The sequence below is a fragment of the Microtus pennsylvanicus genome, chromosome 9 (assembly GCF_037038515.1).
Source record: "Microtus pennsylvanicus isolate mMicPen1 chromosome 9, mMicPen1.hap1, whole genome shotgun sequence".
Lineage (NCBI taxonomy): Eukaryota > Metazoa > Chordata > Mammalia > Rodentia > Cricetidae > Microtus > Microtus pennsylvanicus.
The window spans coordinates 14,105,821-14,120,999 of NC_134587.1; the positions used below are offsets into that span (position 1 = coordinate 14,105,821).

Below are 15,179 nucleotides of genomic sequence, written 5' to 3' on the forward strand. Positions count from 1 at the left end.
TCAGATTGGTGCCTAGCCCAGTAGTTATGAAAGAGGTTCCATCTGACAACTGATAGGGATAGAGGCAGAGACCCACAGCCAAACATTAGGTGAAACTCAAGAGTTTTAGACAGACATTTCAGGATAGTGCTCCCAGATCAAGGGCTTAAAAACAATAGAAACCATTATTTTAGGTTGATATGAAGAAAGAGAACATCATTACTATTAACCATCCTTTGCAAAGTGTTCACCCCCAAATAACAGACTTTTAAGAAAGGAATAGATTGCCCAAGTGCCTCCGAAATCACTGGTACCGTGGGCCAAAAGCAAAGGGACGAAAATGACTCTTAAGTCTATTAAAGTCTAGCTACCAAGTACCATGGTTAATTGATTCTTTCCTTCCTTGCTTCTGTTTGAATTTCTATAACCTCTCTTGGTGATTCTTTTATCATTGAATTTTATGGGCCAATTCATCTCTACAACTTGTCTTATTAAAATAACAGTCCAGTGACTGTGCAGCGCATGTATAATGCATACTCATAACAGGTGTGTGGCAGGAGAGCCTCTGCTGTGATTGCGTTGGGGGGTGAAGCTATCAAGGGAAGGATGTAGACACAGAGCCCCGGGATCGGACCAGGTGTTTGGTTGTCTACTGGTACTCTGATTGCCTGCTTCTGTGTTTTCTGGAGCAGCTGTAAGTTGAGGAAGTGTTGGTCCAGTGGGGTTTCAGGACCGCGGGAAGCCTTCCTGAGGTCTGATCGCTAGTCCTTGTCATTTATAGCTACAGAAAGACATCCAGGGGTTAAGTGGTTTGCGCAAGGCCATGCAGATGCTCAGAGACAGAAGCAGGGTTCAGTTTCGATCATTACATTCTATCATCCAGCTCAGTGCAAGACCCTGAGCTGAACTAACTGTAGGGATCAGCCTCGCCATAAAAGACAAATTAGGAGGATGTATGGGTCCGAAAACAAATGAAGTAAACAAGAAAAGGGGACAGTATTGATTAACATTTTATAATTTATGGCTCACTTTTACATTTATTATTTTCCCAGCCTTTTGAGACAGGTGGCTTACCTATTTTGTAAATGAAGCAACAGGCTGTGAGAATTACCCACCCATGGTGGTTGCACAGCAGGTTACCAGCAGAGCCAAGCTGTACTTGAAATCTTTTCTTTTTCCTGCTTCCTTTTTCTTTTTCAACAAGGAGGTCTGATCTAGCCCAGATATTTGTAGGACTAGAATGTCACAGAGGCATTCGTGATGGATGATCTGTACCAAGATGAGAGCAGAGAAGGGCGGTGAGGACCAGTGTTGACTAATCCGTGTTCACCTCTGATGCTCACAGTTAATAATGTACCTATGTCATCCCACCCCACCCCACCCCACCAGGTACAGTCTGCGGATAGAACTCAACACCTTATGCATGGCAGGCAAGTGTTCTGTCACTGAGCCATACTGCTCTTTTGAGACAGGTTCTTGCTATGTAGCGTAAGCTGTACTTAAACTTGCAGTTCTCCTGCTGCCAGGGTCTGGATGCTGGAATTTCAAGGGTCGCAACCATCCCCCATAAGCTTCCTTACCTCTGTGCATCTCCACAGTCCAGTGGATGTTGGCCCTTTGCTCTGGGCCACTTTAGGTGGATACTGTAATCTGGACTAGCTGCAGCAATACCATCCACTCACAGAATCCACCTTAGGACTGAGGCTGTCTGTCCGAAGCATTGGCACCCACAGTCGTGATGTTAATCAAGCAGCCTTCTGTTCCTCTGAAAAGGTGTTGTGAAACCAAAGAAGACCTGCTGGGATAAGCACTGATTTTGAAGTTCCAGAAAAAGATATAGGAATCAAGGGATACTATGATTTTATTTATTCATCCTTTTCCCAAGAAAGCGTAAAACATTGTCGTTTTGTTTTCAAAGGGCCAACCCAATGCTAACGAAGACTTCAGAGAAGGTCCTTGTGCAGTCAACCTTGTTTTAAGATTAAGGTAAATGCCATTATTACCTATTTTGCATTATTTGTTTTTTCCACTGGTACAGTATTCTGACCTCCTGCTTTAACTTTGCATAATATTAGGATAAGATGAAATTGTTAACTTATGTGATTTTTCCCAAACAACAGTATATGCCATATTCCCGGAACTAATTACTCTCCTTTCATTGCTTGCGAAATGACTAATAAGAGAAGCACCATTTGAGAGCAGCTGGAGGCTGCGTACCCTCCATTATAGTTTTCCCTTGCCTTTTCTTTGTCGTTCGTTCTTTCTCTTTTTTAACAATGTAAGATCACAGTAAGAGATTTTTAATGAGTTTCTTTCACGCTCCAGCAGTCAGTTTCTGACAGAAATAAACCATGCTTGTAGTACATGTTGCCCGTTGAGAACATTTGTCAGTGGCAGGTTTGATCAGCCACTGTGGAGAAATGACAGATATATTTTGAAAGCACTTTCATTCTTCTAGAAGATGGATACAAATATGGCGCCTGACAGTCCATAGCCTGGTGAACGAAAGCTGATTCTATTTTAAGACTCTCTTAAAGGTCTATCTGTGCAGCTGTTCTTTGTTAAGGATGCAGTATCTCAAGAGAAGAGAAAATTGGCTGGGCTTAATTGCAGACAGCCCACTTTACCACCAGGTCAATCAGAATGCTGCCACGTGTCTGAAGGGCTTTAAAGGAGAGCCATGCGTTCTCCCAAAAGTTACATAAATGAAGCGTGTGTGGTTAATGGACATGTTCACAGGTGTGGCTAGGAAAATGGGTGTGTAGTCAAGCTCAAGGTTGGTTTCCAACTCACAGAGCTGGCGTAGTCTGCGGGAAGAGATGCCGTGACTACCGTTCTTAGGTTGAGGACCGTCTGCAGTGCCTTCCCACATACCTTCTAGGGGACCCCACAGGAGTACGTGGTGACATGCAGAGTGGACTTTCTAGCCTAGGGGGGAAACTGCTGCAACACAATAACCTTGAGGAATACGTGCAACTAGCGACTTTAGCAGCTGCCAAAGAATGATGCAGACCGTCCTTGTTTTTGCCTTTGGAGCCAGAGTTCAGAGTTAAATATTCAAATTTCATCCATTGTGTATCCAGTTTTCTGAAAGAAAAACCTACATCAAATGAGAAGAAAGGAAGGGGATGTTGGTATATACGTTTGAGGGTATTGTACTGAATAGTTTTATATCACCTTCACATAAGCTAAAGTCATCTAAGAGGAGGGAACCTCAATTAAAAAAATGCCTTCATAAGATTGGGTTGTAGACATACATATATATATAGGTCATTTTCTTAATTAGAGATTGGGGGACACAGCCTATTATGCCACACCTATGCTGGTGGTCCTGGATTCTATAAGAAAGCACGTTGAGCAAGCCATGGGGAGCAAGCCAATAAGCAGCACCCGTTCATGGCCTCTGTATCAGATTCTGCATCCAGGACCCTGCCCCTACTTGAGTTCCTGTTCTGATGTCTTTCAATTGTGAACAGTAATTTGGAAGCATAATGTAAATAAACTGTTTCTACTCTAAGTTGCTTTGGTCATGGTGTAATAGTAACTCTCACTAAGACAAGTCTATTAGTTTTATATTGCTATGTAAAACGCAAATGGTGATGTGAAACAACACTCACTTTCTGTCTCATCATGTCTTAGATATGCCCGGCCAGCTTTACTGGGTTCTCCATGTCTTATAAGACGGAACCCAAGGCACTCTGCCTATTGGGGTTCAAGGTCCTCTGCTTAGCTTCCTTGGGCTGTTAGCTAAACTAAATTCTTTACACCTGTAGACTGAGGCTCTTAGTAGTATCCCACCCTATTCCTTAGTCTTCTTCATACCAAGGGGAGAGGGTACTGAAGTAGGCCACATACATCAGGAAAGAGAACTGGTAGGACATTCTAGAGCTCTGCGGTTCCTACAAGATCTCTCCACATGAGGTTACATTATAATGTCAACAGCCTAGTGAAGAAGTTAAGAATAAGCCTTGAGGCAGAGCGAGGGTTCCATTCAGGAAGCATGGATAAAAAGTTATAGAATTCTAGGAAACCAGTGTGGGCAGAGGCATGGCAGGGTGTGAAGTTGGAATTGGTGTGGGAGCCCAGGCATGGAGCCTGCGCAGCTTCTGGAGAAGAGTTTACCTTTACTGTTACAGGATGAGGCAGCCGGTGAGCAGAAGCGTGGTGCGATATGAACTGAATTTTCAGACCATCACCGCAGCTGCCGTCAGCTGCCATATGGAGAATATATTTAGCGTTTTTACAGTAATATGCTATGCAGACTTTATTTTCTGTCTCTGTCAATTTGGTGTTGTGTGTGATTCTTCTATATGTGTGGGAACTGTCGTTCTTTGAATGAAAATGACCCCCATACGTTTATAGGGAGTGGCACTATTAAAAGGTGCAGCCTTGCTGGAGTAGGCGTGGCCTTGCAGGAGGGAGTGTGTCACTGGAGGTGGACTTTGAGGTTTCAGATGCTCAAGCCAGGCGCAGTGTTGCTCTCTCTTCCTGCTGTCCGCTGATCCAGATGTAGAATTCTGAGCTGTCTCTCCAGCACCATGGCTCCATGTGTGCTGCCATGCTTCCCATCCTGGGGATAAAGGACTGCACCTCTGAACTGTAAGCCAGCCCTACTTAAATGCTTTCATTTATAAGAGTTGCCGTCTCCCATGATCTCCGTTCTTCCAATTTACTCATATCTTGTCTTTTTCTACTTCTCATGTAAATTAGATCCATGTATGTTTCTCTTAGGCTACTCTTTGTTGTCCAGGTTCTGTGGGGTTGTGGATTGTAGGCTGGTTTTTCTTTGCTTTATGTCTAAAGCTTTTTTTTTTATTTGTGTACACAGCCTTCATTCCCCTAAAAGGCGAGGTTCAAAAGGTCTGCACTGGACATGAGGAAGATGAGTTTTTTTATAGCTCAGGGGTAGGGGATTTGATAGACAAAATAGGTGGGGGTGCAGGAGCAGAACATAAGTATAAAATTAGTCATAACTATTTCTTGAAACAAAGACATGGTTGCAAGGTAGTCATAACAACAGGTGGTCATAGCAATGTTTTAAACCATAGGTAGTGTTTCAAGATGGGCATTACAACTTTTTGAAACAAAGACATGATTGTCGTGTCCTGGAACAGGCAGTACAGAACCCTTTGTAGTTAACATTAAAGGTGGGACAAAGCCCAATCCTTGAGAAACAGATTTAATTATAAATAGGAATGAATCTGGTTTGTCTTTGCTGTCAGATAGCTTTTAAGCCTAAGATGGAGACAAGGTGTATGCTTTCAGGGACTGAGCTCAGGAATTGACTTTGAAACTTTTGATGCTTGACATATAAAGCTGTTAAGTGTGGCTAACAGCGTCTAGGAAACAATGGGAGACAGAGGAAAAGAGGGCAAAAAGTGTTGATGCCAAGGTAAGAATCCAAAGACTGGGAAGGAGGGAGGTGTGTCTTGGTTAGGGTTTCGATTGTTATAATAAGACACCATGACCGAAAGCAACTTCTAGAGAAAAGGATTTATTTGGCTTACGTATTTATTAAAAGTCATCGTCCCCTGAGGGAAGCCAGGGCAGGAACATGGAGCCAGGACCTGAAACAGAAGCGGAGGAGGGGTGCTACTTACTGCTTTGATCCTCAAGGCTTGTTCAACCTGTTTTCCTATATGGGAATAGGCCACTTGCGAAGGGTGTGGCACCACCCACAGTGACCTGGGCCTTCCCTCATCAGTATTATTCAAAAAATACCTCCACAGATTTACCTGTGGAAATCTGGTAGAGCCACACCCCCACTTGCCAGTGCTGTTGTTTGAGACAGGGTCTTACTTTGTAGCACTGGCTGTCCTGGAACTTACAGTGTAGACCAGATTGGCCTTGAGCTCACAGAGATCCACCTGCCTATGCCTCCCAAGGGCTGGGATTAAAGGTGTGCATCACCAGACTCAGCTTTGGAAGCTTTTTCTTAATTGAGATTCTTCTTCAGTAATTCTAGCTTGATTCTCAAGTTGACCTAAATAAATAAATAAAAATAAAATAAAGCAAGCAGGCAAACAGACAAACAAAAAACCCTATCAGGACGACAAACAAAAAACCCTCTCGAGGACCCGGGTTCAATCACCAGCATATGCATGGTTGCTTGAACTCTCTGTAACTCCAGTCCTAGGGGATCTGATACTCTCTTCTGGCCTCTGAGGGCACTGTGCACATGTGCTGTGCACAGACATATGTGCAGGCAAAACATTCATGTAAAATAGAAATAAGGAAGCAATTAAGTATGATTGCATATTTGACATAAAACATTCAAGTTTTAGAATCAAGACGTTGGTTTGGGAAAACGGTAAGTCTGTCGGTCGCATTAACATGCCCGTTCCTCCTACATTGTCAGCTCAGCTGTGTCCATTGCCCTTTAAGTTTAGCAGAAGTCAGCCACAGCAGTTGGTGTGTATAGATTCTCCAGCATGGAATGTCCCGTTAATTTGCCCACAACGAATCCAGCTTATTATAATGTAGCAGCGTCATCAGATCCTGATGGGCCAGCCAAGGCACCAGGAATGGACTGGCTTCCCTTTTATATAGAGCAAGGTAGTCTCTGGAATAGAATACTAACTTAACAGAAGCTTGAAAGTTTAACAAAACAATTACCTTTTTGACTGTTTTAACCTTCCCACGAAAAGGCACACTGTAGGGAATACACTTAGAAAACGATGGTTTTGTAACGAAAGCTAATTTGTTAGAAAGCATTGGCCCCTGTGTTAGCGTGAGTGCACCAGAACACTGTTCTCATCGTGTCATTGTTCGGGAGTAATTAGTTAGTTTTCCAGCTGGTGAAATAGGGTTAATTGCATAATTCTCCAGTCAAGTGGCCGGGAGCCTTGATTAATCCCCCCCCCCCCATAGGTTAACTACTATGGGCATTGAGCTTGGTTATACAAAACATTTTCCGGTGTGGCTTTCCTCTCCCCTCGTCAACAAACCACTTATTTACTGCCTTCTTTGTGAAAGACTTTGTTGAGAAGACAAAAGATGAGTGAGATGAGGTTTTACCCCTCCAAGAGGTCTCCTCCCAGGCAGAGAGATCAGATTCTGCAGAAATGACGCTAATGCAAGGTAGAATGTGGGAGACGCAATAGAAGATGGGTAAAAAGGAGAGCTGTGAGCAGTTAGGAGTAGGCGAGAGCCTTTTTGTCTGGATGTTACCTTTGGTGTGCTTGTTTCCATAGTAACCGGTGTTTATGCTTTTCAGTAGCTCCATTTTGAGCAGAGTACTAGGTAGGAGGCATCCAGGGGCAGCATCAGGCTGCTGGCCTCTGTGAGGGACTTGCAGTCTCTTATTATTTCTGACAAGACTACTTTTGCTTTTCCATAAAGTGATAATGTATTATTTTGTAGGCAACAAATTATTACAAATGCAGTTCTCTAGTCTGAAATCTATTTGTCATTTTACTCAACTCTTTGGATGTTCTTGTGCAGGTATTTTTTTCCTTTGTGAACCAGAGAAATTATTATATGTTTGCTTCTCATCAGTAACATCCTACCAAATGACGAAGTGCCCCGTGCCCAGATACTCTGAGAAGCATGCTTTGTGATTTGTCTTGCTTAATAATCACGCATTATTAAAATATCAAGACTGGGGCTCACATTTCATAGGTAAGAGTGCAAGGTTCAAAGTCCTGCAGTAATTTTCCTGCACCATGAAGCCTTTAAACCAGTGGTTCTCAGCTTTCCTAATGCTGAGACCCTTTCACTTCATGTTATGGTGACCTCCAGCCATAAAATTACCCCACTGCTACTTCATAACTCTAATTTTGCTACTGCTATGAATCATAATGTAAATGTCTGACCCACAAGGTATGTGACCTGATATGATATCTAATCCGCAATCCCTGTGGGAGGTCACGACCCACACGATGAGAACTGCTGCTTTGACATAAATGGTCTCCATCCTCACTCTCATGAACACATCAGTTTTTGCTCTCCTCCACTTGACCTGCGACCTTGCTTTATTCTGTTATGTCTTGAATGCCTTCAGAAATAAATATACCGTAGGACTGCTAACCCTTGAGTCTTCTCATTAGTACTCTCTGCGCATGTTCTTTTAACAATGTTCCCTGATAAACTCATCATTGGTGTTGTGACAGAAATACCTGAAAATATTTTCTTTGGGGATGTTGAAGGCGATGATTGAAATGTCAGTGAGTGTTGGTGATGTTAGGTAATCTCAAAGGCATGTCCCATTGAAAAAAGATGCTTAAAAGAAATCCCACACTAGCTCAGAGTTGAGAAATAGATGGTTATTTATTTAGGGGTAGACTCACAAATCAGAATCCTCTGCTTGAACGGTAATCAGAAACCGAATTCTGCAACTGAAACAGAGGGGCCGGTAAAGAGAGCAGACGCGTGCTCTACATCAGCTTATATAGAAAAAGAGGCCACGCCCCAGTGGACGGGTAACCACTGGCTGCAAGACTTCCTTCAGCTTCCCATCTCTTGCCTGCTTCACTGTTTCCTCTCCATCCACACTTGCTGCCAACAGATGACAAGGGAAGCCCTGAGCAAGCTCTGAGGTTCATTTCCTGTGGTCCTGAAGCTGCTTTGCTTAGATTGGCAGGCATCTGGGTCTTATGCTAATCCAGCGTCTTGGGGGATGTGACACAGAGATATGTAAATATGTACGATGCAGGCTGGTATAGGGTGTCATGTTTTCTATATACAAATTTCACCTGCGAGTAAACATGGTAAGTGAAGAACGGTTTTATATTCAGAAAGATTTGGTCAGGTAAAGGGAGCGAAATAGAAGATTAAAATCAACTAATTGTGAGATGCCAGCTTAATATTTATATATAATTTGAGCCAAAAGACTTTGAGTCCAAATATTTTTTGGCAATAAACATAGAGTTTTTTAAAGTGACTGTTACTTATTTTCAAGCCATGGATGGTCAGCGTAGAGAGTCGGCAGTTAAAGGAGATGACAATGGAAGGAGTTAGTGACAGGCACTGTGGCTCAGGTGTGGAGCACTTGCATAGCACGCATGAGGCCTCTGGCTTATTCCATGCTACCATAAAAAAAGGAACAAAAAATCACTCAAACATTATTATCTTGTGATAGAAAGAAATATTCTTCTAAGTACATGTTTACACGGGATTTATATTTAAAAGTACTATTAGATAAGCATTTTATTTTTTAATGAAACAACATATGTTGGATAGTCTGTTTCGTAATATGTCTCAGATTCACTTTGTATTGATGATTTTACGTCTGTACACTCCTTTTTAAAATGATTGGTTTTTTTTAAATTGAGTGTCTCAAGACTTACATTACTGAAAAATATATGTTGTGGAGCTGTAATACATTTAACTGCCATCCATGAGGCCCTGGGCTCAATTCCTGACACAGTGGTGGGAGGCAATATTTATTAGTTAAAAAGTTCTCAGTTTGGGGTATTGCAGCATATGAAAACATGTGCTGGGAAGTTGATAAGTGAACGCATGCTCTAGGGAAACAAAAACAGTGAGATCCCTGGGGCTCCCTCCTAGTCCAACTGGCAGGCCCTGGGGACCAGTAAGAGAACCTGCCTGAAAAAAAACAAAACCAAACCCAACAAAAGAAACTCTTGAGGAACAACATGAAAAGTTGCAAACTGCCCTCTACATATGCATGCAATTGTAGTAGGGAGGACGCTTGTTTGTCCCAGCTGCCCAGAACCAAAATAATCACCACCTTAATTCAAGCACTGATTGACCCATTAGCTCTAGCGTCTTATTGGCGAATGCTTGCATATTAATTAAACTCTTTTCTATTAATCTGTTTATTGCCACGTGGCTGTGGCTTACCAGCTACAGTTGTTTCTGGCTCTGGCAGGGCTACATGGCTTCTCTCTGACTCAGCCCTTCTTTCTCCCAGCATTCGGTTTAGTTTCCCCTGCCTACCTCTATTCTTTTATCCTATCAGGCCAAGCCAGTTTTCTTTATTAATTAACCTATTGTATCCATAGCATACAAAGGGGAATCCTACATCATGTGTATATGCATACACACAAACCAGCACCACACACATAAGCTATTCACACATGTACATACTGCATATATGTTATATATTTCTTATTGCTTGTGTTGTACAAGAGTGGTGCCTGAAGAGACAGCAATCCCATTTGCACTGAAATTTTTCCTTTATCAACTGTTTGTAGGTTATGGAAGTCTGTAGAGAGACGGTGAGTTAACAGAGTGAGAGGCAGAGCACATGGGCTTCTTGAAGATCTGGTTGTGACTCATGGGTACCTGAGGATGCCAGCATCCCCATAGCAGCAGCCATCACGTCATGGCTGAGTCCTGCAGCAGGATCCCGCTAAAGGGTCCACACAGACAAACTGCAGAAGTGGAAGGCCCCTACTCATGCCTTGCTCACCAGAAGCTGAACATATAGATTAGGGCTCATCTTGAAATCAACCATTGGGGGTTCAATTCTTTATTGATTCTGTGTGGGTTTCACATCATACATCCCAATCCCATCCCCTCTCCCTGTCCCTCAGAGCATCCTGGGAGGTGGGAGCTGACATGCATGACTTGATAGCTGAAAGAGGTAGGAAATTAGCTTTGAGTTCTTAGAACTCCATATCGTTCCCAGCAGGTGACAGACACTTAGTCGCCTGTTTTCACACACAGAGCAGCTGTAATTATTAAGAAAAGACATTTCTCCAACTTGTTATAACGAGATGACTCACAGGGTTGTTTATAGGGGCGGTGTTTATTTCTTTACATCACAACACAAAGCACACTTCATTGATAGATTTTAGTTACAAAGATTCCCAATCAGCTTGATACTTGGGTATAATCTCTATCTTCTGTTCTTTTAAATGTTCTGAGTTTATAACAAACACAGGGTCTGTGCTACAGACTCTGAGGACTCTGTGTGTGTGTATGTGTGTGTGTAAGGGGGTGGATATCAGAGAAACCACATCGAGTGTGTACATGCCTGAGCATTCTTTATCAAATGTGGACATGCAGCGTGACTTGCTCCTCTCGCCTCTCCTCACCAGTCTCTAGTGCCTCCTCTACTTTGGGGTTTCTAGTCTCGGTGTTTACGCCTTACAGTGCCCGCATAATATACCTTTCCCCAGACTTCCCTGTGACAGCATGTTCCCTAACTGTGGTAGTTTAAATGAAAAGCATCCCCATAGGCTCACAGGGAGCCGCATTGTTTCAAAGTGTTAGGATATGTGTCCTTTTTGGAATAGTTGTGGCCTGATTGGAGGATGTGTGTCACTGGGAGGTGGGCTTTGAGGTTTCGGACGTTCAAGCGAAGCCCCGTGGCGCTCTCTGTCTTCTTGCTGCCTGCCAATCCAGATGTGGAACTTTCAGCTCCTTCTCCAGCACCACGCGTGCCTGTGTGTCTCTATGCTTCCTTCCATGATGTTAATGGGCTAAAGCTCCGAGCCTGTAAGCCATCCCCAATTAAACATTTTCCTCTTTAAGAGTTACCATGGTCATGGTGTCTCTTCACAGCAATAGAAACCTAAGACACCTAGTAAAACCACTTCCTCGTCTACTCTTTTTCCCATAGAAAGAATATTAAAGCCCTGTACTTCTAATTTGATCTTTAAGCAGCTAAAATGTGGAAGCTGTCATGGTCCTTTATAGCTTCCTAGGTCATGCTCAAGGACCCTCTCATCTGACCTCAGAGAAGTGAGATGCACTGTGCCATGTTCCATGAGCATGCAAAACCACGTCTTAAAAGTAGCAGACCCCTTCTGAAGTTTGGGTGACATTTAAGTCAATGTAAATCACCTGATACTTTGACTGACACCTGCCTGAAGATTTTTAAAACAAATGCCTTCACATTTAATTTTCTCCTTTCTGCTGCTCTTGCAGAGTCTCTCTCCCTTCTCCTGTGTTCTATTCTACCATTCTAGCTGCTGCTAAAGCAACCTCCGGCTCTTTAATAGTCTAAATCCTCCTCGGTTTTACCAGGGGCAGTTGACTCTTAGGACTTGTCTTCTTGATCAGAGCTGAATTAATTCTAGAGACTGTTTGGAAAGTCATTTCTGTTCTTGGTTGGCACATCCCTGGAGATAATGAGGGGTAAGATTTTTTTCTTCAATACTGAGTCTTGGAATCATAACAAGGGCATTTCCTTTGGGGGTTTTCTGTGTATTAACTTTTTCTTCTCATTGAGCCCTCTTCAAAATCCTATGCCACGGTTTTCTTTGCAAAGCTATGTATCTTTTCTTAAAAGTGCATAAGAGTACCTACCCAGGGTGAGAAAGTGGACCATTTTCCCTGACGCTTGGGTCTCTCACACGGTTCCTCTGTGGCAGCCATCAATAAGTCAGAGCACACTGCAGTGGAACCCTGGAGCCCGCTCTTCAGGCCCTGTATGGAGAGCTTGTCAGTGTGCTGGCTGTTTGTCCGTGTTGTTTTAATGTGGAAGCCGGAGATCCAGGAACTCAGGCTCTGCGAGCTGCATCTGGTTTTCTAGCTCCTTGCAGAGGGACAGACAGATGGAAGGTCAACCCCGTGAGAATGCTGATGGGGTTCGCAGGCCCCAAGCCACTCTCTCTTCGTGATTTGATCACACTACTTCACTCCCTCCCCTGGAAGAAAAGTCTTTCTCTGAGAATGTTCAGATGAAATATTAGTCCCCTAAAAGGCTTAAAATGAATGTTTATTACCACAGCATGGGCTGTACCATTTTAAACTATCACGTAGTAAATCACACCCCAGATCCAAGCCAGACTGGCCTTTTGACTGCATTAGCCTAACTGCTCCGTGGCGGGGACGTGTTGTGCTTTGCTTGCAGTATTTTTAGCAACGTCCAAGTAGCCAAGAAGAACCTTTTTCATTTCTCAGAGTATGCTATTTCTCTCAGTTCTCCTTTTCCTGAATAAAGGGAAAGCAGAAAGAAAACGGTGAATTCTAAACATCAGAGACTAAAAGATACTTATTTTATACTTACTCTTATAATAAGTTTAATCTTATACTTATTCTTTTTCAATATGTACTTTCTGGGGTACAAATAAAAAAAAAGTGTAACTTTTTTTTTCTGTCACTACCTCTGACCAGTTCTGTTGGCTCTTCCTTCCCACTTTAGCATTTTGAGCGTTGGGACAGTAAGGGCTACTGACCTCTGACCTCTGAGGCATTTACGCCAGGTTTGTTCTGCTATAGAGACCTTGGGGGCTCTGTAGAAGAAGTTTGAGGAGTTTTAGGAGTTTTAGGATAGCTGAGTTCTTCCCCTTCAGCTGAGGAAGTGAGCTGCAGTCCTTACAAGACAGGTAAGGGCAAGAGGGCTGGATTGTAAGCCACCTTCTGGATTGATCCTTCGCCACACCATGACACAAGTGTGTGTGCCCAGGCATGCTCCAAAGCCACCTCTCCTTTGCACCTTGCTTGTGTTGGTAGTTTTCTCTTATTTTCTGAAGGAATAAGCCATCTGTGAAATGCCGGCTTTTCCTCCTTGCACGTACCTCTGTCTCTATAGATGATTCTCTAGGGACAGCTGGACTTGGTTGCTGATGGGAAGGAACTTCATGCTTCCTGGGCTGATGGTTCATGATGGATTTTGTCACTTTGCTGTCCTCGCCAATATTTTCTTTATGTAAACAATGGTTAGGGGAAAAGCCAGGTAATGTTGGTGCACGCCTTTAATCTCAGCACCTGGGAGGCAGAAGCAGGTAGATCTCTGTGAGTTCGAGGTCAGCCTGGTCTACAAAGTGAGTTCCAGGACATCCAGAGCTATTACACAGAGAAACCCTGTTTTGGGGGAGGGGGGCAAAAACAAATAATGGTTGGGAGTAAGAGGTCTAAGTAGACTGGTACAGTCATTTTGTCTAGTTATTAAAATGCCAGGACAAATTGCTCATCATTGATAATTATAGCACTTTTCAGAATGTGAGCACCTGATATTTCTTCTTCATTAACATTGAGACAAACTCTCCGATGTAGCTGCTCATCCCCATGCACTGCGAATTTCTTCTGGGTGAGTTGCACTGGCTATGTTATGAGACATACAACTTGACCTTTCACAAACTTATTAGACTTGAATAATATAGAGATATAAATATGGAAAATACCAAATAACTGCACAGAGAAATGTATGTTGGATATTCAAGTGGTACAACTGAGAATAATATCACAATATATTGAGTGTTAGTGTGACCTAGAGGTCTCTCTGGTGTGCTAGGAAGGACTTGGAGCAAGGACCTCTCCTTTTCTCCTAAAAGTCAGATGGTTTTATGTATCCATCCCTGCACAGCTCAGAGGAGAGGAGCCATATGAAAATGGAGTGGATGGGTATCGAGGCATCGTGGAGATCATGCTCTCTGGGATAGGTGGCATGTGATCCGCTGTGATTCTTCCAGCTGTGCTCTGCAGATCAAAGGAAGAAGTGCTAAGGCCAAAGAAGGCATTGTTTTGGGGCTGACTATATTATATTTTACCAGACTGATTTCAAAATAATAAAATTATTTTTTATTGTAATTTTTTGCACAATTTAAGATACAAAGGAGGACACATTGGTTATCTCTTACCTGTAATGGCTTCAGATAAGAAATAATTTGTATTTCAGATTATTTTAGATTTTGAAGTATACATACATACATCTATATATGAGTGTGCAGATATAGTATGAGCTATATAAGGAGTGGGCCCCAGCTCTGAACACAGAATTCACTTACGTTTCATAAATGTGCACTGCATAGCCTGCAGGTACATTTGCGCGGCATTTTTACTGCACCTGTGTTTTGACTCTAACCCATCAAATGATGACAGCTTTGGAATTTTCGCCTTGTGATGTCACGTGAGTATTGGGAAAGTTTCAGACTTTGGAGTGTGTTTTGGCATTTGGATTATCAGATGAGTAAGGCTCAACCGATAGTTCCGTTCGTTTTCCAAACGAAATGATACATCCTATAAAACCGCAAGGATGTTCTTTGTGTTGACTGCTTTTCTTATTCCTGTTAGCGGGACAGTTCGTCTTCAGTGTGCTTGTTTTGCTTATCTACCAGAAAGGAATAAATGATCTTTTATGTTATTACAGTTACTTGAGAGGGCATTTCAAAATAGCTGCTTTCTTTAGGCAGTGAGCCTGTTTGGATCGCTAAATGGGACATTTAGATATGGGTAGTTGTTTCCCCAGTGTCCTGTGTCACGTAGCCACTCCAGTCTCCTTCCACATACCCTGCCTTCTCATCACAGACTGCTTTGCATTTCTTTGCATAGGGGCTAGACAAGTC

At 42.8% G+C, this 15,179-nt stretch overlaps 1 protein-coding gene across 2 annotated transcripts in view; it reads left to right on the forward strand.

Moving 5' to 3' along the window:
• Positions 1–15,179, forward strand: part of Stk39 (serine/threonine kinase 39) — a 249,030-nt gene that overhangs the window by 156,855 nt on the left and 76,996 nt on the right. For both annotated transcript variants that reach the window (XM_075984980.1, XM_075984979.1), the window contains one exon: positions 1,898–1,965. In XM_075984980.1, coding sequence (XP_075841095.1) covers positions 1,898–1,965 — 68 coding nt within the window. The remainder of the gene's footprint in view (positions 1–1,897; positions 1,966–15,179) is intronic.